Genomic DNA, 22,002 nt, shown 5'->3' on the forward strand with positions numbered 1-22,002 from the left:
ATTAAGACTAAACAAACTGTCACAAAACCTAAAACACCTTGTTAGATCCTGGGAGACTGTGTAGCACTAATGCTAGAACAATTGCTTACCTTAGTAGATAGCCTTTGATGCTTCACCAAAGGGACTAAAGATTGAACAACATCTGCCATTAATGGTCTATAATCTGCTTCTGACTGAACACACATTGCTGCTATTGCTGCCACCTGTACAATCTCCTTCATTGAATATTGACCTTCGAGTGCTGGATCGATAATCTCAACAACTCTATCTCTATCTGTCAGATAGGGCAGAGCCTGTTGGACAAATCAATTATGATTAAACAAGGGCTGACCCATTTGTATCCGCTACAAAAGTTACTAGTTTGACCCATGAACCATTTCAACCCAAAACTGTTATGACCCGTTACCCCAAACCAACCAACCTGACCCGTTTGCTAAATGGATTAAATGATAATCTTACCCAAGATACAAGAACAGCTTCTCCAGGTGACCTCTTCATATCAACTGGAACCTTACCAGTAAGCAACTCGAGAAGGACAACCCCGTAACTATAAACGTCTGATTTTGTGGTCAGATGGCCAGTCAGAGCATACCTTCAACAATTAGTAACCAAATTCTTGAATAAAAACTCAAAGATGCAATAGCTAAAAACAGTTTTATTAAGGAAAGGTCAAGGTTGAAAAAGACGCGAGACGTAGACTAGTCGGTCATGACCTTGAAAGGTCAAGTCAGTCGAGACGGGGTCGAGACGGGGTCGAGACGGACGTTGACCAACGTTGACTTTTAAATATAAATATTTCAAGCATAGATATTATAAAAATAAATGATATACAAAGCAATTTTGAAATGGACTTGGGTTACACTAGAACAAGGCAAGAAAAAAGTCGACTTTTGACCAACTTTGACCCGACTTTTCCCAACTTGGACCCGAATTTTGATCATTGCCCGACTTATTAAACTTTTCTTCGAATCGAGGAGGGCTAGTCACCAAACCGCCGATTGCAACCATGCCAGAGGTCATATAATCTATAATACTCATTATATTATTTGTTATCAAATTTTTTAAAGAAAGTTGTTTTTTACTGAAAGTTAATATATTATGTTATGTTATTATGAAGGGTTTGTTGAGTTAGTTCTTACTCAGGTGCAACGTATCCTTGAGTACCCAATACTCGAGTCAAAACATGACCACCAGCTTTATATGATCCAAGTTTCGCCAATCCAAAGTCGGAAACTTTGGCATGAAAACCTTTGTCCAAAAGAATATTACTGCTTTTAAAATCTCTGTGAATCACTGGAGGGGTAACGTGTTCATGCAGGTACTCTAAACCTTTAGCTGCTTCTAAAGCTATTCTCAATCGTATTTCCCAATCCAAATTAGAAGGAACCGCATTAGCACCTGTGTTATATAATTATATCAAAAGAAAAAAAGATCATAATTAAGACAAATCCAGCTTCTATTCACCACTAACGATGTAATAAAGCCTTATAATAAGTACTTGTAAAAGAGATGTTCAATACTAATATTTCCTCATGTATCTATTACTGTACACATAGGATGTAAACCGTTACATACCTCGAATTGGATACAGATGCTCTTGAAGACCACCATTAGCCATAAAATCATATACCAAAACCCTGTGCTGACTCTCTGAACAGTAACCGATCAATGCAAGTAAATATGGAGAACGCAACCTGCTCAGCATTTCCACCTGAAAGTAAACAAAAGTTGACTAATTGACTTACAACAAAACATTCCATATATTTTTTCTGTACAAAAAATTCATGATATTGATCCTAGAGAGCATCGATGCAGTAACATATTCCTTGGTTATATTCTTGGTTGATATTGATCAATGAAAAATTAAGGTAGGGAGACAATTTGGAGACCAAACCTCGACTGTAAATTCCTCTTCGCCCTGTTTTCCAGCATGATCCATGAGCTTCACAGCTATTTTTCTCCCATCTTGAAGCACACCACTGTAAACCGACCCGAACCCACCCTGTCCAATTACATTTGATTTCCCAAACCCACTGGTTGCTGAAAGTAACTGTTTGAAGGTAAACACTTGTAGTCCTTTTTCAGTAATAACTTGAGTAGTTTCTGATTCAATATTCCTATTGCCTTTATCCTCAGAGTCCACAATCCCTTTTTATGACACATACAGATATACATATAAATGTAACAAACAGAGTTGTCGATTTAGTGTGAATAATATAAGGGGAAAGTGAATATGGAGCTGTTACACACCTAACTATGAAGCTATAACTAGGTCAAATTGGTACATTAGATCAAAACTGTGTAATTTTAGTTTGAGAAACTGCTCAAATAATGCAGGCATGAACAAGCAGCAGCTGGAGTAATAGAAGATGCTACACTAAGGTTTGGTTTGTTTTTCCGTCTGCAGATCTTATTATATCTCATGTTTGCGCGCCCTCGGACGTTTTTAATGCAGACTGTTTGTTTTTCTGAAGACATAAGATAAAATAATGTCTTATTCTGTCTGCAACCTCGCAGACTTCAAAATCTGCTTCTAAATGATGCTTAGACATGATTAAGTTATTTTGCATACATAAACACAAACAGTCTTCAATATTCAGCAGTCTTCAATATTCAGCACACAGACCTTCAGGACACATCTTGTTTTAAAAAACAAACAGCACCTAAGCTAGTGGTCTACAAATACAAATAGAGACAAAAAAAAAAATGTATATGTATATGCTAGTGAAATATAGAAAGTGATGAAATTAGTAAATTGCTCAAATAATGCAGGAAAATTGAACAAGTAGCAGCTACACAAATAGAGACAGAAATGTATATGTATATATAGAAAGTGATGAAATTAGTAGTAACCTTTGGGAGGTTTTAGGGAATTAGAGAGCTTGTTGCGTAAGTAGCAGTAGTAGCTGAAGGCGAGGAGCAATAAAACGACTGTAAATGAAGCAAATGCCATTATTGTAAAAAGTGTAATTCTGGCCTTCTTCTTGTAATACTCGTCGTCCTCCATTGTTGGAACAAAACAAACCCTAAAAATTGGTAGTACAGTAAATGAATAATTTATTGAGATTCTATATTGTCTACAGGCGCGGGAAACCCAAAATTCTCATACCCCTCATTATTGACCCGTTTGATTATTTTTTAAAGGTAATTGTCTAATTTTTTTTACTCTTAAATTAAAACGCATTTGTTTTTCCTTTAATTGAACGGATAAATAAATAAATGTTGAATTGATGAGAAATATTCTCAATGACAAATGAGAGTTTAATCATTCAAAACTGAAATTATGGAGTAACAATTAAACACCGACATTCTATGTAATATTCTCTTTGAATTATATCAAAAATATTTATTAAAGAATTATATTGATTCATGTCAAAGGTTAATAAAATAATTTTACATCATTCACATTATTAGTTCAAAATTATTATCACACATGTTATTATCATTGAAAAACAACTTCATTCAGAATCTTTAAATCATCCAGTTTATAAATCATTCGGCGCTTAATCATCCAGTTATATTAAACGCACCCCTAGTGAGTAATTTTAAACTAGTGAAATACGCGATTTAGTGATTTTTTTTTTTTTTTGAGTTTTTTAACTAGTGACCATTGGATAATGTACATTTTTTTAGTGTCACCGTTGAAATAAGACATCTATAGAAATTGTTTTGGAGTTTTAACCGATGACACCAGTGACTACCAATCCTACATCCGCCACCGGAGACAAATGTATGCGTTTTGATTCGGATCGTATTCTATGGTTACGATTCTACCATATATGTCTTTTTCATTCCGTCAAAAATCTATTTTAGTGTATAGACGCTTATGACCTCCCCTCTCTGCGCCATGCGGTAATGATTCCTCTGGAATTGAGATATTTGTTGGCAATGGTAAAGGAAATCGGTAAGTGGGGTAGTTGATAATTCTGGGGTAATTTGCGCATATGTAAAGTCCAAAGCCTGTAAAGTGTGTAAGGTGCTACAGTTGTGATTGTTATTGATAGGTTTTTAGATGATCAGTTTTTGCATGTAACTCATAGGCTGTATGAAGATATGGTTTGAAAACAACCATCACTTCATCACTCGATAGTTAAGTTAATTCATGTTGGGCCAATAAAATATTCATATACCTTATAGTGGATTCAAATTAGTGGAGATTATGATATTGGCCATGCCTAATAGCTCCACCATAAGGTTGAATTTGCTCTGATATGAACTTCTGCAGCATCCATATATACATATTTTATAGATTCTGATAGACTTAAGCTACTTTTATCTGACTAAACTATAATTTATAGTATTCTTTCCAAAAAAACTATAATTTATAGCATTATAGTGATAAACATTTTCAACATTTTAAACCTTGAAATTGCAAACTTACCTTAAGATATTGCCGCCCTACCTCACAGCACTACAGTTTCAAATGCTTTGTCAGTCTGCACTTTCAGTTGATCATTATCCTATGACCTTTCGACCAATTAGCAGCGTTACTCCTTTGTTACGGCGTTCCACAATAGCCTACTTGCAAATCGAAATGTGTTTGCACTTGTAAGTCTTTATTGGGTATAAATTAAGTGAAGTATCTAATCGTAGTCCTCAAAGAATTTTCTCTTCGAGCAAATATCAGTTACTTATAGAGTTATATATATACCCATGAAGACTAATAGTTTTGCTTGGTTTATAACCATTTTAATGCTATGTTTGGTTGCAAATTCTCAGCTAACAACAAATTTCTACTCAAATTCATGTCCCAATCTGCTAACCATTGTACGTAAACAAGTGATAAGCGCCGTTAAAACTGAAATGAGAATGGCAGCTTCTTTGCTTCGCCTTCACTTCCACGATTGCTTTGTGAATGTTAGTTATATTATTCTAATTATTCAATATACATGTATATCATGTCGCTTATCTTAACATGTTGTGCGCTACATTTGCAATAATTACGTAGGGTTGTGATGCATCGGTTTTATTGGATGGAAGTGATGGAGAGAAGACTGCTTTACCGAACAATAATTCTGCGAGAGGATTTGAGGTGATTGATGCGATCAAAAGTGCCGTCGAGAGCTCATGCAGTGGAGTAGTTTCTTGTGCTGACATTTTAGCCATAGTTGCCCGTGATTCCGTTTTTTTGGTAAGTATTTAAGAAGCATACAAAATATACAATGAAAAATGACCTGAAAAAAAGTTACAAGGTTTTTCCCTGTTCGGGTTACCCGGGAGGGCGAGTATTCCGACATCATACTCTAATGTACGCAGCCCAGTCGGATTACTCTGTGGCTGTTTCCAACCCATCCTGGCCACCACAAGATTCAAACCTGACTGGGCCCCACCTTAAAATTGACCTGAAAGTTGATCGCACACTTTGCAGAGTGGAGGACCATCATGGAAGGTGTTACTAGGAAGGAGGGATGGACTTGTGGCTAACCAAAGTGGAGCTAACACAATGCTACCTGCACCGTTTGAGTCGGTTGATGCCATTACTCTCAAGTTTCAAGCCGTGGGCCTTAACCTCACAGATGTGGTGTCCCTATCAGGTATCTTTAGTTAACTCATTTGACCCGTTTTGTCTCTAGTTATATCTTTTAACTGAACCCATTTGAACCGTTAGAGATGAAACATAACCCAATCAAATGGGTCAAAATTGTCCCTTTCAGTTACTTTTCAACTATATCTTGTTAACTGGATCTAGCTATGCAGGTGCGCATACAATCGGGCAAGCAAGGTGTGCTTCATTTGGAAACAGATTATTCAACTTCTCAGGGACAAACTCTCCCGATAGCACGTTACTGGACCCCACAATGGTAACTGGTCTTCAAAATCTATGTCCGGTTAATGGAGATGTTGATAAGACAACACCTCTCGATTGGAACTCGACCGACCTATTCGATAATCATTACTTCCAAAACTTGATTAACGGACGGGGAATATTGGAATCAGATCAATTCCTGTATTCGAGCGATCAGGCCGTTTCAACCACACGAAGTCTCGTTGAGATTTACAGTAACAATTCGAAGATTTTTTTCAATGATTTCGCAAATTCAATGATTAAAATGGGAAACATACAGCCTCTTACAGGATCAGCTGGAGAGATTAGGAGAAACTGCAGGGTTGTTAATTCATAGATTTGTCAAGTTTAAAGATCATGTACAACGAGTTGTTATTTCACTATGAACTGTAGGATCTGAATGAATATGATAATAAATAAATTGGAGTGTATTATCATTTAAAACCCCTATGTTTTTGATAAATTAAAAAACTACCCCTTTAATATCGTATTTATATACATCGATGACCTCTACGCGCAAGGTTGCAAAAATCATCATCGGAGAGTACTTGGTCGGGAGTTTTGAGGAATTAATCAGCAGCTCGGGGAGTAATTGGACTGGGCTTTTATAAATTAAAGTAATAAATTTCAAAATTATGTGTAAACATACAAAAAAAAAAAAAAAAAAAAAAAAAAAAAGGAAAAAAAATCATAAACATAAACGTTAATATAATTGTCTAAAACATAAACATACGCTTCATTTGTTCAATAACTATAAATTTCTGACTTATTTAATTTTATATTAACCTGTTGATCAATATTGAATTTGATCGATTTTGACTAACAAAATTCGACTTTGACCTACTAAATTCTATTTTAATTCACTGACCTAAGTTGACCAACTAATTACTCGGACTGGCCGGTTCCTAAAATGGACGACATTAATCGGGGAGTTTTACAACACTGCCGTACGTAAACTACAAACACAGAACATTCCTTGTAACAACACAAATGCAACAGTAAGAGTATATAGATCCATTTTTTATACCTTGTTTTATTGTTTCAGTTTTTTATTACTTTCAGTGCACCAATAAACAAAACATGAAACATTTCAAAGGCATTTTACACACCCAAAAACAGTCATAATGCATCTAATACACAACACAAAGTACAAAACTCAAATTTCTTCAAAATGTGCAAGAGAGAATATTTAAAAAAAAAAAAAAAAGGTTTATTAACTGAACCGTATTCTTCTTACAGGTTTTCAAGATAGGCCTTTAACGCGTCCAGTTTCGGTGTCGAGATCAATGTCATAGAAGCAAGGTCTTGTAGGAAGTCCAGGCATTGTGCTCATAGTCCCAACCAACGGGTAAATGAATCCTGCACCGATGCTTCCCCTAACGTCCCTAATCGGCAACACGAATCCTGTCGGGGCGCCCTTTGCTGAGGCGTTATCGGAAAACGAGTATTGGGTCTTCGCCATACAGATCGGCAGACCAGAAAATCCTTGTTTGGTATACATCTCAATCTGTTTCTCAGCCTTTTAAGAAAATAATAAAGAACTGTATCAGCCAAGCAAATTATCTTGCAACACAGACGATTAATTAACAGAATAACAGTACAGTGACAAGATGGGCGGGTCAGACGGGTTGAATAGAAGTCAAAATGTTAAAGTTGAAATGAATCATATTCTAGTATGATTCAAGATGGGCTGAACTGGTTTTGAGTAAGAGGTTATATAGGCATTAAAAGTAGAACTTGGGCGACTTTCAACACAGTTGACCTGTTTCCCTTTTAGCTTATTTTTTTGTCACTGGTTTGAACTTCAACCTGACCCATTTGGACCCATTTAAAAATTTTAAAAATTTGACCCATGAGCCATTTCAACCCAAAACCATTTTGACCCATTACCCAACCTGACCCGTTTGCTGGGTATAGTTTGAAGTAAAACACAACCTAAATCGACCCATACGAAAAAGTATATCTGACCAGTCGAACACACAAGTAAAAAGTGGGTGTATACCTGTTCTGAGTATTCAACGCCGCTAGCACCGTATGATCTGGCTATGGCTTCTATCTTCTCTTTGATGCTAATATCCAAAGGGTACAAGAACTTCAAAGGTTGTGTAGCATTTTCACACGCTTTTTCAACTGCAATGCCAAGGTCAACCTAGGGACAAAATGGTAATTTATTTGCAAAGTTAACAAATCAATACACAAAATCAGCTAACAATGTTCAGTAACAGCTCTTAACTCATCATCTACTCTTACTATTTCTTGTTAATTTAGCATTTATAAGTACGCTATTTGCTTAAAAAAAAAGCAGCTAGCAGCATTTGCATAGAAATATCTATATCTATATTTTATCTATATCCATATACAAGATAAAATATCACTAATCGCTCCTTTTCCACCATGTGCATGATGAGTGCAAAGAACAGCATCAAACGCACCGGCTTTAATGGCAGCGTTTTTAACGGCATCGATTTCAGCATCGGTATCAGTCGAAAACTTGTTAACCGCCACAACAACATTAACACCATACGCCTTTGTGTTCTCAATATGTCTAGCCAAATTCACATACCCTGCCTCAACAAGACCCACATTTTCAGTAGTATAAGCACGATCAAGTGGCTTACCGGCTGTAACCAGGGGCCCACCACCGTGCATCTTAAGAGCCCTGATAGTAGCCACTATAATAGCACATTGAGGTTTCAAACCACTATATCTACATTTAATGTTCATAAATTTCTCGGTTCCTATATCCGAACCAAATCCCGCTTCTGTAACAACATACCCACCGGGTCCCACTAGCTTCAATGCAATTTTGTCAGTCACAATTGATGAATTTCCGTGAGCTATGTTAGCAAACGGGCCTGCGTGAACAAGAACCGGGGTGCCTTCAAGAGTCTGCATTAATGTTGGATTGATCGCATCTTTCATGAGCACGGTCAACGCACCACCGAGCCCGAGATCATCAGCGGTCACGGGATCACCGTTTTTTCTGTTACCGATCACCATTTTCCCAAGCCGTTCTCGCATGTCGGTTAAAGATGTTGTTAAGGCCAAAACCGCCATTATCTCACTAGCAACGGATATATCGAAACCCGTTTCTCGAACCATTCCTTTTTCATCGGGTCCTTGACCCACGGTTATTTTTCTTAAGAAACGGTCGTTTACATCCATAACCCTCCTCCAAGTGATACTATCGGGGTCAATGTCGAGTCTAGCAAATTTGTTGACTTCTTCCGGGGTCAAATCCTCGGGTTTGGTTTTGGTGATATTAAGCTTTTTTAAGCGTCTAAACATTATGTCATTGAATTCGCGGTTACCTTCTTTATTTGGAGGACACAAACGATTGAATAAAGCCGTATCTTTTTGTGTGTTTTCGTGAAAAATTCGTGTGTCGATTGCAGCGGCTAACAGGTTGTTTGCAGCAGTGATTGCATGAATGTCACCGGTCATATGAAGATTAAACTCATCCATTGGGATGACTTGACTGTAACCACCACCGGCTGCACCGCCTTTAATCCCAAATGTTGGTCCTTGTGAAGGTTGTCTGAGGGTGGTTACAACCTAACAACACAAGTTTTAATCATGAATGTGATCATGATTATGAACATTTAAACCGAATTTACTTAACCATACAAACATAATACTAAATGGTAAAATCATAACTAACTGAAAAATGCTACCTTTTCAATTAATTCGAATTCATAACTAACTGAAAATTGAGATGCTAAATGGGAAAATCATAAATAAGTGAAAAAATGCTACCTTTTTACTTAATTTATAATTCCTAATTCATAACTAACTGAAAAATGAGATCCTAAATGGGAAAATCATAACAAACTGAAAATGCTACCTTTTTACTTAATTCATAATTCATAACTAACTGAAAAATGTTACCTTTTTATCAAGATATGCTCCCAGAGCTTGACAAAGACCAACAGTAGTAGTAGACTTGCCTTCTCCAAGAGGAGTTGGAGTGATCCCTCCGACAACAACATAGTATCCATCTTGTCTTTCTTTTAGTTCATCGAACACCGACAACAAAACCTAAAATTTTCGAATACCCAAATTATCATAGACCAAAATGACCAAACTTTTCACATGCCCAAATCATCACAGACAGCATAATCAAGAATTTACACATAACCAAATCAGTAAATCATTCAAATATATCAGTCCATAAAAGAGATGATTTTGATTTTTCATGATAAAGTGAAAGCATATTTTCACATGATAAATTGAGACCAATTAACATGACTGATGATACAATATAACTTTCCACAAAAAGAAAACTCAAAATCTTCAAGTAAGAAAGATGCCACTTTGACATCCAAGGCTATATTTTTGTAAGTCAAACAAAAAAGTAATTGTAACAGTTTAAGTTCATCAATCACATACCTAATTCAAAACATCAAAGTGGATACAGTTTGACTTTTAGTTTCAAAACTAGTACTATCTAAGTAAAAATTTCATATTATGTTAATTTCCCACAATAACATTTTCCTCAAAAATGTCTCTTAGAAAGTAAAGCTAGAACACTTTGTATATAGATAACAAAAGGGTAAGTTAAAATGCAAAAAAAAGCACATACCTTTGCCTTGTATTTACCATAAAGATCATAATGGTCAGGGTTAAGATTAAGATCTTAAGCAATCTCAGATATATGTTGAGGAGTAACAGAATTTGCAATGTCAATGTCTGCTGGAACAGGGGATACTACTTGCAATTTTCTTGAAATCATATCTTGTAATTCAAGAAAAAGGAAGAAAACAAGGTTAGGCAAAAAGATCTTAAATTGTTTTCTGGGTTTATATATTATTTGTGGAAACAAATAAATTAGATTTCAATTTTAATTTTAATATTAAATATTAAATATTAAATATTAAAATATTAATTGTTTTATGGGATAATCTGTTTAAAGACGAGATTGTGAATGAGGGTTGGTGAGATGAACACTGAAGTGCGGACCTTATCACTGGAGTGGGTTTTTTTTTCACTTTTTAAATTTTACTGTATTAATTACTAGTACATTACTATTACTATTACTATTATTTTATTATATTAACTATTAGACAAAAATAGTGAATAGTATCAAAAGTATTTTGAACATTTCACCTTTGTTTCTTCTTTTAACTAATTTTCATTTCACCACAAACACCCCTCAAACTTTGCTCAAAAATTAAAATGACCCCCAAAATAGGGGGGTAAAGTGTCAAAATAACATTTCCACAAAAAATCTTAAATAAACTCCACTCAAATATTCAACGGGTCATATCTTCTCGCTCGCAACGAGTTAAATTTTTCCGACACCATCGTTAAACTCGAAATAATTTTAGGAACACAATGTCACTAACTATACGCAAAACGGACGTTTTTTAAAAAATGCTAAATATTTAGGGTACTTTTCATATACGTTGATTTTGCGTTAAATTTTTAAAAGTCGACAATTCCATAGCGAAACGCGGAGATGCACATATATTGTTAATTTAAATAGCACATAAATCTTTCACGGATTGTACCTTTTAGTTCGACTCGAGTTGCGCTTCAACGACATCATCGTTAGCCACAAAATAATTTTACAAACTAAACGCAATAAAATACATTGAAACCGAACCCCCGGCGCAAAGCGAGGGTTCGAACACTAGTTTTATTCTAAATTTAAATCCCACTACAATTATGAATTAAGTATTTAAGCATATAGTTAATAGTAACTAATAAAAATCGGTTTCGGACATTACAAATGTTGACAGAAGTAAAATATGTGCAGGATAATGAGTCAAAGGCTTGAAGAGTCTCTTATCAAATCGTCCATGCTCACTTATCGATTGTGGAAGCTCAGTGAAAATGACCTTAGTGTAGTTACAGTCACTTAGAAAAATAATCACATACTTCGACAGTTCAACCTAAGGATCTTTCTATATTCTATTCTTTTGTCTACAATATAAAACGTTTTATTTTATTACCATCTTCTTTTTTATTAAAATATATAAAGTACGGGTCATCATCAAGAGTAAAGCATTTTTTTTGGAGGCAAGTGAGGGAAGTAATTTTTTTTCACTTTTTTAATTTTTTTTTTCCAGACATTAAGATCACATGAAAATATGAATATTTAAAAAAGACATTTTGTGATAAATGTTATTATTTTGGCAGAAAAACGTTGGAGAAATAAATGTTAGTAATAAGTAATGTTTTAATTAGGATTTTTTTCATCATTTTTTTCATCTTATGTGAAGTTTTTTTTTTTTTTTTCAAAATTTAGTCCAATTTAGAGTTTAGGGTTTAGTCCCTAAACCCAAAACTCTAAACTCAAAACTCTAAACCGTTCGTGTTAAAAATTCAACCTAAACCCTAATTTCTAAACCCTAAACCGTAATTTTTGAACCCTTAAAAAACAAACTTTAATAAAACATTACATATGATGCATGTTGTCATTTATTTCTTCGATCGTTTTCCCGCCAAAATAATAACATTTATCAAGTGTCTTTTTTAAATACTCATATTTTTATATTGATATTAATGTTTGAAAAAAAAAAAATTAAATAAAATACGAAAAAAATATACTTTCCCCAACAATAAGTGCTTCTCTTGATTAAAACACTCTTGATTAAAACACTATACAATACATGTTATTTCAACATATACTAATAGACAAAATGGAACAGACGGCACATTTCTATTGGATGAGATCAGACTCAACACTAAGTCACCTTTTTTACCCACTTTTGCTTCTATTTTTCTCATCCATTCTATCTATCAAATTTAGCAAACGTTCTATCAAATTTAGCAAACGTTCTACCACAGCAACACACGGAGACCCTAACTCGTTAGCATCATTCAATATACAAGTAATTAATTGTTAGTTAAATTGTTAAACTAAAATAAAAGGAAGGTAGAAAGACTAATTCTAGGAAGCCAATAAGAAGCAATTTCATATCTGTGATAAGGCATATGTGAGCAGAAGATATTGCAAAAAGGGATGAAAGGAGGGGCCAGAATAATATACATACACTTGAATACAATAAATAACATGTTTTACAAACAACATGAGATTTGATTTATCTCCTCAACTTCAACTCTTACACAATTCACAACTATATAATAATTGGCTTATGAGCAATTATCAAACCACGTACCATTGTCATCACGACACGGTTCTTCCATAGCAAATGCAAGCAAGATACAGATTTTTTGCCCACTTATCCTGCACATTTTCAAACCAAATCACACGTTAGACTAGACACTATTATAAGGGTATAACAAAAACATGAATCCATGCACATCCCTATTAAACTTTTGAAACCTAGAAAGTACACAAAGTTACAAACAGATTTTCTTTTTCTTTTTTTTCTTTTTTTAATAAACAAGAATACTAGAGTTGCAACTATACACTGACCTTAACATGTGTGCTTGGAAACTGTGATGTACGTAAAGTTTCCTGTGTTTCATCACCAGGCTTGCGTCGGGGTACACTTAAGATAAGGGCAGTTTGATCCCACGTGGCAGCTGTTGACGTAATACGATAACCATTATCCCACCGTCTGTGGATCCCCTCACTTGGATAAAGAAAATCAAGCTCCACAACCTACAAAGCACAAGCCATTACTCACAAAGTGTTTTTCACATATATATATTGTTCCTACTTAAAGCAACATAAAAGCTACAATGATACTAAAGAAGCATACATATTAACATATATAATTATATATCATTCGATATAGGAAGTAAGAGTGAGCGATACCTGGTCACTGAAGCCGGCATTTCGAGACATGACTATACCCCATCGGGTACCTGCTGTTGCCATTGAGGTCACATGAAACCCTTCTCGCCATTTTTTGTTTATCCACTTGTAAGGGAACGAATCACTTACTTTGTAAGATTGTTGAGTATACTGGGTCCCTACAAAAATCAGTTTATATTTATACCTAAAGGCCAACAGTTGGGTGCATAAAGACACCCATAAAGCAAGATTTGTAACCAACCTTTTGACATCACTACAAGAGAGCTGCCATTATTAGCACCCGCAATGGAACTAATATAATAGTTCTTCTCCCATTGTTCCATAATCCATTCCTAATGAGAATAAAAAAAAATATAAGCATACAACTTGTGGGACCCCACTTGTAAAAATAGTACGAGTATAATTTGTACTTTGTGTAGGAAGAAAGGAGAGAGCTCGTAAACTTGGTTTGTGAAGCCGGTCCCAGCATCCATTATTAGGGCCCACAAGTTTGAACAAGATGCAACAGAACTTATTAGTAAACCATCAGCATTTCCTCTCTCAATATGTTGGCTCAATCTTGCATCTGCAACATTGTAATGATACCTAATGGAAAGTAAACATGTGATGTTTATGATATATATATTATCCCTTATCAGATCAGATAAAAGGTAAAAAAAAAAAAAAAAAATAAAGTAGCGACCTTTGTTTCATTGGTTGCCTAGCATTGTAAATTGAAACCCACTGTGTTGCAGGAAAACCCATTCGAATTTTCTTTGTAGGCTGTCCTTCATCTTCCTCATCAAGATTCAATCTGCCCCGTTTTTGACCAACTTGGAATATAATCTAAAATCAACACAAAGTTGAAAACTTTAAGTTACCCATTCATCAACATATTTATTTACTGGAATATAATCTAACATTATAACTATTATAGTTGTGGATTTACCTTCTGAGCTCCATCAGTGTTTATGGGCCTTATGGCAGGATTGGGCCCTAGTAGGCCCTCAAACAAAGAAATTAATCTGGAATAGTTTGGTTCTTCGTCGAACTTCATATTCACAACTATCTCCAGAAATTGCTTTACAGATGCAGGGCAAAAGCAACATAACATTTCAGGAGATGTGGCCATTTTTTTCTTACAAACCAGAAATGATTTATTGTCACCCTGAAAACAATAACACATATCAATGTAACTACAATTTGTATCACATTTATATACCAAAACAGAAAATTATAACAAATCAAAAAATACCTGGTATCCTTGCCAAGGCAACCTGCCACGATGAAGAAAGATAAGCGTATAAGCAAGAGATTCGAGATCGTCTCGTCTACTAGCAGTCCTTCCTAAATGTGCGTGCACACTAGCATATCTAACCGTTCCTCTGCATTCATATGAAAATAGATATCAATTTTCTGCATTAGAGGGATGTATTAAAATGGTTTGTTTCCATGTAACTGGTGATCTAAAATTTTTACCTGAACATATCAGGACGCTGATCATAGTCAACATGTTGACCACTGGCAGTCTCTCGCCACTTTGTTGCTGCATATCATGAGTCAATAAATGAATACATTCATAAAACCAATTGGAAATTTTTTAAAGAAAAAAATCAATAATGAGTGAATATGATGATATCTTACCCAGACCCAGATCGACAAGAAATAACTTTTTTTCTTGAGATGTTGATGGCTGACCAAGTAAAAAATTTTCTGGCTTTACATCTCCATGCACATAACTGACATATAACATCAGTAAAAAGTAATGTCAAACATGGAAGAAAAAAAATACAATTATATCTGTAACTATGAATCTAGACAAAAAGGAAAGAGTTGGATAACATACCCTCTTGCATGCATCTTGTCCAAAATTGATAAAGCCTCGACGGCTATACAAGAAACCATTTCAGATGACATCCTGGAAATTTGACATGGTCAACAAACAAGAAACATGGACCATAACCAATAAAAGACACGTCTAGGTTAAGTCAAATGACAAGGGCAACAAAAAAAAACGTAAGTTTACAAACTTAAAAAACTCACGTTTGTCCTGAAGAATTCCATACATCCCACAAACTAGGGCCAAGCATGTCCATGACCTGGAAGAGTGAAAAACGCATAAGAACAGCAGATTATTGTATTGTCAAGAAAGAAAAAAAAAAAAAAAAAAAAATCCAACAAATGAGAAGGAAGCCAACTATCATACCATCACATAGTACTCTCCTTGTTTTCCTTTAAAGTGTACTTTAGGCACACCATGACTACCACCTAAAGTGCTGTTTGACCAATAAAATTATGAGTAACTTCCAACTTTAAAAGATAAATATGTGTAGCACTTCAGCATCAATTAAAAAAAAAAAAAAAAAAGAAAAGAAAAAAACATACTTGTAAACTTGCCATTCATACGGAGGACCATAACTGCACCCTTTGCTATTTTTGTGCTCAAACTTAAGAGCTACCTGTTACAAAAATGAAATACAAAAAATAAATTAGCCAACAGCCATTACAAAAGGAGACAACTTGTAGCATTCTAAGTTGATTGCTTGGTACAAAAAACATACCTCTGTGGCCCCCGGGCCTGATATGCGTTCAGTTCCACCAGAAACACGGCGACCTACAAATACCTGACCAAAGCCACCTTTGCCTAATTTCCTCTCAACCTTGTATACTGGTGATCCGCCTACTTGAACCTGAAAGGATACAAAAAGAACGATCGTACAGTTACTCCTGCATGAACTGCATCCAAGTCACCAAATGAAAATTTAAATAGTTTGATCATTAAAAACAGTCTGAAGTAATAAATTTAAGCTCGCAGAAAATCAGCTTAAAACAAAATCCATAAACAGCTTTCTCTTTCCACTTTGTACAGTTGCTGTACTCAGTCAGCTGAGTTATTGCAGTTCATTCAGGTAGCAGATAACAACAACACAACTACTCAATTGATCTATGGAATTGTGTAACTTGTGCCCTGAGGTCACACGTTATGAGGCAATGAACGAACTAATTGTTGCCATGTATATACATACACATAATATACACAAATAAATATATATATATATACAATCAATATTCGATATACAGAATTCAAAGTCAATAAAAAGATTTTTGAGTATTAATGTTAAGTCTTGATGATTTTATTGAACCCTTGATCTTATGACTCCAAAAGTCGGTATCACTCTAAAGTCCCCGACTATGAACTCGTACTTGTAAAGCAAAAAGCATAAGCATAAAGACTTGAATTAATCTTTCAAGTTCGATGAAAATGCATAAACACATTCAGAAACACAAACATATACAGAAAACAAAACCATAAAGTCATGAAGAATATGAAGATAATTCAAGAACTTAGAGATGGCCCATAAATTTTTAGTTTCCTAAAACCAACTAGTAAAAATTATAACCATTTTAACAACATTCATCGAGCTTTACACAAGTAACTAACAAATTAATTTCCTTCTTAAGGCCATGCAACAAATCAACACTTTAAAAATCTTAAAACCAAATTACAGAACAAATAAGAGGTTTGTGGTTTATACCTTCTCAGGAAAAGGAGCAGCATTCCCTTCTTCTTCCTGTCCAGTAACCTTATTAGCACTCAAACCACCACTACCATCCGCCATCTCTACTTTGACTTCCTTAACTACTTTGACTTCTTCTGAAACAACCACCACCACCGGTAATGCTGTTAACTCCTTCTGAGTCGCCGCTGCTCGTGTTTTCACGCGATTACCTTCCAAATGCTCCGATCTTTTGTTCGCCGCAATCGGCGAGCTACGACCTCCCTTTTTAACGATTACAGGGGAACCACCGGTACGGCGTACTCTACGGCGAAGCTCCGGCATTCTCTAGCTAGAAAATTCATACATGACGATGAAACCGAAATAACTACCATCATCTATGATCAAAGCGCAAGTTTAACTAACTGTTTTACGCAATATGTAAGCTAAACCCTAAATTAAAAGGTTAGAGTCCGTACGTAGTGAACGGTGGTTTGTAAAGATGATATGATCGGTGATTTTGAAGAGGTGTCGAGTTGGTTGGGAAGAAGGGTTATAGATATAGGTTTTTGTATGTATATATTACTCCGTATTTAGGTCAAAAAATCAGGGGATGATAAAAGGGGGGAAACGGATGTTCTTTCTTCTTAAAGATATTTTTAAGATATTTTTGTTCCGTCAAATATAATCTTAGAAAACCTTGATTTGAAAATATTTGTATTTTGTATTGTTGTTAAATAATTAAATTAATAATTAATTTTTCAAAAGTTACTAAGCACACTTTCTACATTTGTTTAATTTTGATTAATTTATTTATAATTTATTTTTATCGTGTAGGTGGTGTAATAAAGTTTTTTCATGTAATTGAAAATTTTGAAATGTGTAAGTGGCAGTTTGTGGCATGTACTATTGGTTAGCATCATGGCATGTGATGGATGAAATGACTGACAGAAGTTTGGGGTCTTGTAGTTCCATTATCAATTGCTCCTTCTTGTATCATGTCTTGTCACTACTTTTTTTTTTTTTTTTCGGCTAAAAAAAGATGATTATATTGATAGAAACCTTCGTAAAACAATGAAAGTTTATTGTCCAAATACAATGAAAGAGGCATGTGTAGCTCATAAGGCTGGTCCTAATGGTTCGCCCAGGAAGCTCGCCCAGGTCTAGGATGGCAAAAATACCCGTACCCGATGGGGAAACCCGAAATCCGATATTATCGGGCTGGGTATGGTTCGGGTATACGGGTTTAGGGTCGGGTATGGGTATATATTTATTTTTTTTCCCGGATTTGAGTTCGGGTTTGATTTTAATTAAAAACTCATATACCCGATCCGTATACTCAACTTATTTACCCGATCCATTTATTTAATATATATATATATATATATATATATATATATATATATATATATATATATATATATATATATATATATATATTCTGTTACTTAACAAGTAAATTTTTAATTTAATAAAATTTCTGAATTTTAGATTTTAGATGGGCAGTATGATAATGGACGGTTCATTCCTTATTTCCTCGATTCCTTTATAGTTTATACACTGATCCCTAATTTTTCTCAATTACAATAAACTCTTCATTCCTTTAGATCTCTAAATTTTCGCAGTTGCAATACACTCTTCATTCCTTAAGACATGTTCTTTGATGTTTCTGTTATCACATTCTATTCTATTTTGCATGATATTAGATTTTGATAACTTATGGCTCATGGTACTTTTTTCACATTAGATTATTACTGAAACTTAAACATTGTTACTTGTGAATGTATGAACGGGGATCCCGTTACTCGTGGGGAAACCCGTTACCCGACGGTTAGTTGATAAATGGGTACCCGGCGGGTATGGAACCGGGTTTGGGAGTGAGTTTTTTAATCGGATTCGGGTTTGGTATTGTCTATACCCGACCAAACCCGACCCGATGCCATCCCTACCCAGGTCCACCCAGCCTGGGCGCTATTGGCACGAGTCCGCCCAGGCCACCGCCCCTACGGCAGTTTGCAAAAAAAAAAAAAAAAAAAAAAAAAAAAAAACCAACGGCTATGTGCACCGGTTACCTTTTTTCTTTTTTTTTTCCCCCCCTTTTTCCTATATATAACACTCATATTTTCTTATTTTTTCACACACAAACATACATTTCTTTTTTATTTCCATCACTCTCATTTTTTTTTTTTTTACCTTTTCATCATTTTTACACTCAATTAAACAAAATGAGTTCCAATAACACAAATCCCGATCCGGACACATATATGGTATTATCGATCACGAATACCACTACGAATCGAGCACTCGAATCACTTAACGCGTTAGATGAATTAAGTGACAACGAAGAAGTTGAACCAATACCACGGGCACCTAGAAGATATTTACAAAGAGATCGTCAGGGTCGTGCAAGGGCTTTATGGAATGATTATTTTTCCGACGATCCCACTTTTCCGGCCGATTATTTTCGTAATCGTTTTCGAATGAGCAAACCTCTATTTCTTCGTATATGTCAAGGTATTTTGAACTTTTCTCAATCTCCGGTTCCAAAATATTTTAGTTATTTTATTCAAAGACGTGATGCTACCGGATTACTTGGTTTTAATATTGTTCAAAAAATCACATCCGCCATACGTCAACTAGCTTATGCCGCTTCGGCCGATGTTTTTGATAAGTGTTTGCATATGGGTGAACAAACCTCATATGATTGTTTAAACAATTTTTGCAAATGTGAACAAACCTCATACGTTAGTTAAGGCGTTCAGAAATCCGATAGACCCGAAACAAAAAAAAAAAAATTCAAAGGTATCAAGAATCGGCAAGAAAAGATATTGAACGAGCATTTGGAATACTACAAGGCCGATGGCAAATTGTTCAACGTCCGGCACGACCGTATTATATCCGCAAAATTAGAAGAATTTTGTTAGCTTGTGTGATATTAAATAATATGATAACCGAGGACAACGGTCGTTCCTTTTGTGGACTTGAGGAAAATTATCGTCCGGTTCGACGAGCACGGGGATCATTTCAAGAAAAGGTTGATGCGCATATGCGAGTGAACGCGGAAATAAGAGATGTGGGCATTCATCGACTACTACGAGATATGTTTGGAGAACACATACATAATCTTCCACCTAATTATCGCATACGACATGATCCGACAAGAAATCCAAACAATCAAGATGACGCCGGACCTTCACACATTCCCGATGACGAGGATGAAGAAGATCAAGAAGACGACGATGAAGAATAGGACTTTTAATATTAATTATTGTAGTGTTTTATTTATATTTTCATGTAATTTTATTTTTAATTGTATGTTTTATTTTAATGTATTTTTTTAATTATTGTAATGTTTTTTAATTACTGTAATGATTTTTTATTTTTAATAAAAAATTTAGTTTAATAAAATAATTGTAATTATTTGATAATATAAAAAAATTTAAAAAAAGAAAATATAAATATGGAAGGAAGGAGTGTCATGGTTAGGAGTGTTTAGTCCTGGGTTTAGTCCTGGAAAGGAAGTGAGATGGAAGTGTTGATGTGACAGTGAATGATTGGTTAGTCCTGAAAGAAGTTCTGTCATAGTTGGAACCTCTCTAACAAGAACTAGCCCAAAATACATGAAAAGAACTAGTAAACTAAAAAAAACATTGAAAGGCTAAAGAAATAGAAACAAATAAGGAAGCAAAACTCGTACTGTTATGCACCAAAGTGGCAATGTACACCCTTTGTGTGTTCTCTAGAAGAAAGTAAGAGACCATAGTCAATGCAATATTCAACAGTTTGATGTATAACTTCTTGCAAGTTATACTTGTACTTAAAGCCCAAATCTTTCAACTTCTTTGAAGATATTTCAGCAGGGACTGATTCATCTTTTGTCTCTACAACTCTTTGTGAATTAAGGGAAAGATAAACTTTTGAAAAATGATGAACCAATTGAGACAAAGTAAAACTATCAGTGCAACATATGTATCTTCCATGTGCTTGATCATGTTCCATGAGGAACAAGTGAGCTTTGCATATGTCTTCGGTAAGAACTAATGCAATTGAACCCATTCTAGAATTCACAGATGGTAATATAGGTGTGAGTGTGGAATCACCTGTTACCGGAGAAAGAAGAAAACGAATGCAAAATGGGACTATCGAAGTGAGAAAGAAGGAAACAGTAGTCACAGTGTTTCCAAACTCATTGAGAATGGGTTGTGAACCCACTTTAACCATGGATTCTTGAGTTGCTAAAAGTTGAATTTGAAAGCTATATACAAAGGCACCAGCCATACGACTTCTCGACTTAATTCTGAGGCCTCGGGTGTACCAAGAGGCGATTCTCATGATTTTGAGGAGTTGGCGAGATCCTCATCCTCCGCCATATTCTTCATCATCATGCCAAAAATTTTCAATTCCTCTTTATAAGTTAACTTTCTCGCCCCAAAAAGTTTGTCATTAATCTTACTTGTTTTAAAATTTGATTCTTGCCCAACAACGTGGTTGATTTCACTATCTTTGTCGAATAAATCAGAAATATTTGGTACGTTGTCGACCCAATTACTATCCTTAGGTTTAGCTTTCTTCTAATCTTCTGCAATAAAAGGTAGTTCTTGTGTGCCTACTCTTTCCTAATCTCTTGACATGAAGCCCGGCAACTAATTCCAAAGCATTGACCTTGAAGATAAGTTTTGTTTGTGTCAGCTACCTTCGAAGCAAAAGAAGCATTGTTGTGAATAAACGAGTTGGCTTTTACAGCAGAGGAGTTTGGGACTGTAATTGAATTAGAAGAGTTTTTTGAGTTGGGTGTAATTTTTGGTGATAATAGGTTGAGGGTAGGATAGTTATTTTCCTCAAAACTAAAAGGTATCTGTTGAGACGTGTGAGGATTGGTTGACATTGACTTGTCCTCTTTTGCCATGTTCTCTTGTACATTATTCTTATTTTTAGATGAAAACAGTGCCCTTTTTATTTCTTCTGCCTCTTTTTCCTTCTCATTTAGGATAGCTTTTGACACTTTCTCCATA

General features: G+C 35.0%; 5 protein-coding genes across 7 annotated transcripts; 1 reads left to right on the forward strand and 4 right to left on the reverse strand.

Moving 5' to 3' along the window:
- Positions 1-41: 41 nt before the first annotated feature.
- LOC139863463 (probable serine/threonine-protein kinase PBL7) lies at positions 42-3,007 on the reverse strand. The gene is made up of 6 exons (XM_071852095.1): positions 2,854-3,007; positions 1,895-2,148; positions 1,576-1,711; positions 1,140-1,398; positions 460-592; positions 42-293 (listed from the first exon to the last, which is right to left on the reverse strand). The coding sequence occupies exons 1-6, from the start codon at positions 3,005-3,007 to the stop codon at positions 42-44; spliced, it is 1,188 nt and encodes a 395-aa protein (XP_071708196.1).
- A 1,164-nt stretch (positions 3,008-4,171) lies between these two features.
- On the forward strand, positions 4,172-6,122 carry LOC139862250 (peroxidase N-like). The gene is made up of 5 exons (XM_071850822.1): positions 4,172-4,194; positions 4,668-4,857; positions 4,949-5,131; positions 5,369-5,534; positions 5,698-6,122. Exons 1-5 carry the CDS (start codon positions 4,172-4,174, stop codon positions 6,120-6,122), a joined length of 987 nt encoding a protein of 328 aa, XP_071706923.1.
- A 794-nt stretch (positions 6,123-6,916) lies between these two features.
- On the reverse strand, positions 6,917-10,523 carry LOC139861182 (formate--tetrahydrofolate ligase-like). 3 transcript variants are annotated; one of them, XM_071849480.1, is made up of 5 exons: positions 10,368-10,523; positions 9,733-9,823; positions 8,165-9,340; positions 7,788-7,934; positions 6,917-7,304 (listed from the first exon to the last, which is right to left on the reverse strand). In XM_071849480.1, exons 2-5 carry the CDS (start codon positions 9,781-9,783, stop codon positions 7,029-7,031), a joined length of 1,650 nt encoding a protein of 549 aa, XP_071705581.1. In that variant the 5' UTR covers positions 9,784-9,823; positions 10,368-10,523; the 3' UTR covers positions 6,917-7,028. The 3 variants fall into 3 exon arrangements, with proteins under 3 accessions (XP_071705581.1, XP_071705582.1, XP_071705583.1); XM_071849481.1 differs by lacking the exon at positions 10,368-10,523 and having other exon boundaries at positions 9,733-9,954; XM_071849482.1 differs by lacking the exon at positions 10,368-10,523 and having other exon boundaries at positions 9,674-9,937.
- Positions 10,524-12,771: 2,248 nt separating this feature from the next.
- On the reverse strand, positions 12,772-17,588 carry LOC139862033 (casein kinase 1-like protein HD16). Its single transcript, XM_071850580.1, has 16 exons — positions 17,030-17,588; positions 16,055-16,183; positions 15,879-15,952; positions 15,700-15,769; positions 15,537-15,592; positions 15,340-15,411; positions 15,138-15,232; positions 14,973-15,039; positions 14,749-14,878; positions 14,443-14,661; positions 14,197-14,339; positions 13,925-14,099; positions 13,756-13,846; positions 13,515-13,672; positions 13,170-13,358; positions 12,772-12,977 (listed from the first exon to the last, which is right to left on the reverse strand). Exons 1-16 carry the CDS (start codon positions 17,333-17,335, stop codon positions 12,918-12,920), a joined length of 2,034 nt encoding a protein of 677 aa, XP_071706681.1. The 5' UTR covers positions 17,336-17,588; the 3' UTR covers positions 12,772-12,917.
- A 3,101-nt stretch (positions 17,589-20,689) lies between these two features.
- LOC139863465 (putative anthocyanidin reductase) lies at positions 20,690-21,322 on the reverse strand. The gene has a single exon (XM_071852096.1). The coding sequence runs from the start codon at positions 21,320-21,322 to the stop codon at positions 20,690-20,692; it is 633 nt and encodes a 210-aa protein (XP_071708197.1).
- Between the last annotated feature and the right edge of the window lie 680 nt (positions 21,323-22,002).

Source organism: Rutidosis leptorrhynchoides, chromosome 8 (assembly GCF_046630445.1).
Source record: "Rutidosis leptorrhynchoides isolate AG116_Rl617_1_P2 chromosome 8, CSIRO_AGI_Rlap_v1, whole genome shotgun sequence".
Classification (NCBI taxonomy): Eukaryota; Viridiplantae; Streptophyta; class Magnoliopsida; order Asterales; family Asteraceae; genus Rutidosis; species Rutidosis leptorrhynchoides.

Coding starts and splice junctions, on each gene's coding strand:
- LOC139862250 (XM_071850822.1), top strand. CDS start 4,172: ATGCCTAATAGCTCCACCATAAG. Junction 4,195..4,667: donor CCTAATAGCTCCACCATAAG/GTTGAATTTGCT, acceptor GAAGACTAATAG/TTTTGCTTGGTTTATAACCA. Junction 4,858..4,948: donor TCCACGATTGCTTTGTGAAT/GTTAGTTATATT, acceptor ATAATTACGTAG/GGTTGTGATGCATCGGTTTT.
- LOC139863463 (XM_071852095.1), bottom strand. CDS start 3,007: ATGGAGGACGACGAGTATTACAAGAAGAAGGCCAGAATTACACTTTTT. Junction 2,149..2,853: donor TTCCCTAAAACCTCCCAAAG/GTTACTACTAAT, acceptor TGTCATAAAAAG/GGATTGTGGACTCTGAGGAT. Junction 1,712..1,894: donor AAGAGGAATTTACAGTCGAG/GTTTGGTCTCCA, acceptor GTTTACTTTCAG/GTGGAAATGCTGAGCAGGTT.
- LOC139861182 (XM_071849480.1), bottom strand. CDS start 9,783: ATGGATACTATGTTGTTGTCGGAGGGATCACTCCAACTCCTCTTGGAG. Junction 7,935..8,164: donor CACATGGTGGAAAAGGAGCG/ATTAGTGATATT, acceptor TTTTGTCCCTAG/GTTGACCTTGGCATTGCAGT. Junction 7,305..7,787: donor GCGTTGAATACTCAGAACAG/GTATACACCCAC, acceptor TTTTCTTAAAAG/GCTGAGAAACAGATTGAGAT.
- LOC139862033 (XM_071850580.1), bottom strand. CDS start 17,335: ATGCCGGAGCTTCGCCGTAGAGTACGCCGTACCGGTGGTTCCCCTGTA. Junction 14,340..14,442: donor ACACTGATGGAGCTCAGAAG/GTAAATCCACAA, acceptor TGTTGATTTTAG/ATTATATTCCAAGTTGGTCA. Junction 12,978..13,169: donor TTCCAAGCACACATGTTAAG/GTCAGTGTATAG, acceptor GAAAATGTGCAG/GATAAGTGGGCAAAAAATCT.
- LOC139863465 (XM_071852096.1), bottom strand. CDS start 21,322: ATGAGAATCGCCTCTTGGTACACCCGAGGCCTCAGAATTAAGTCGAGA.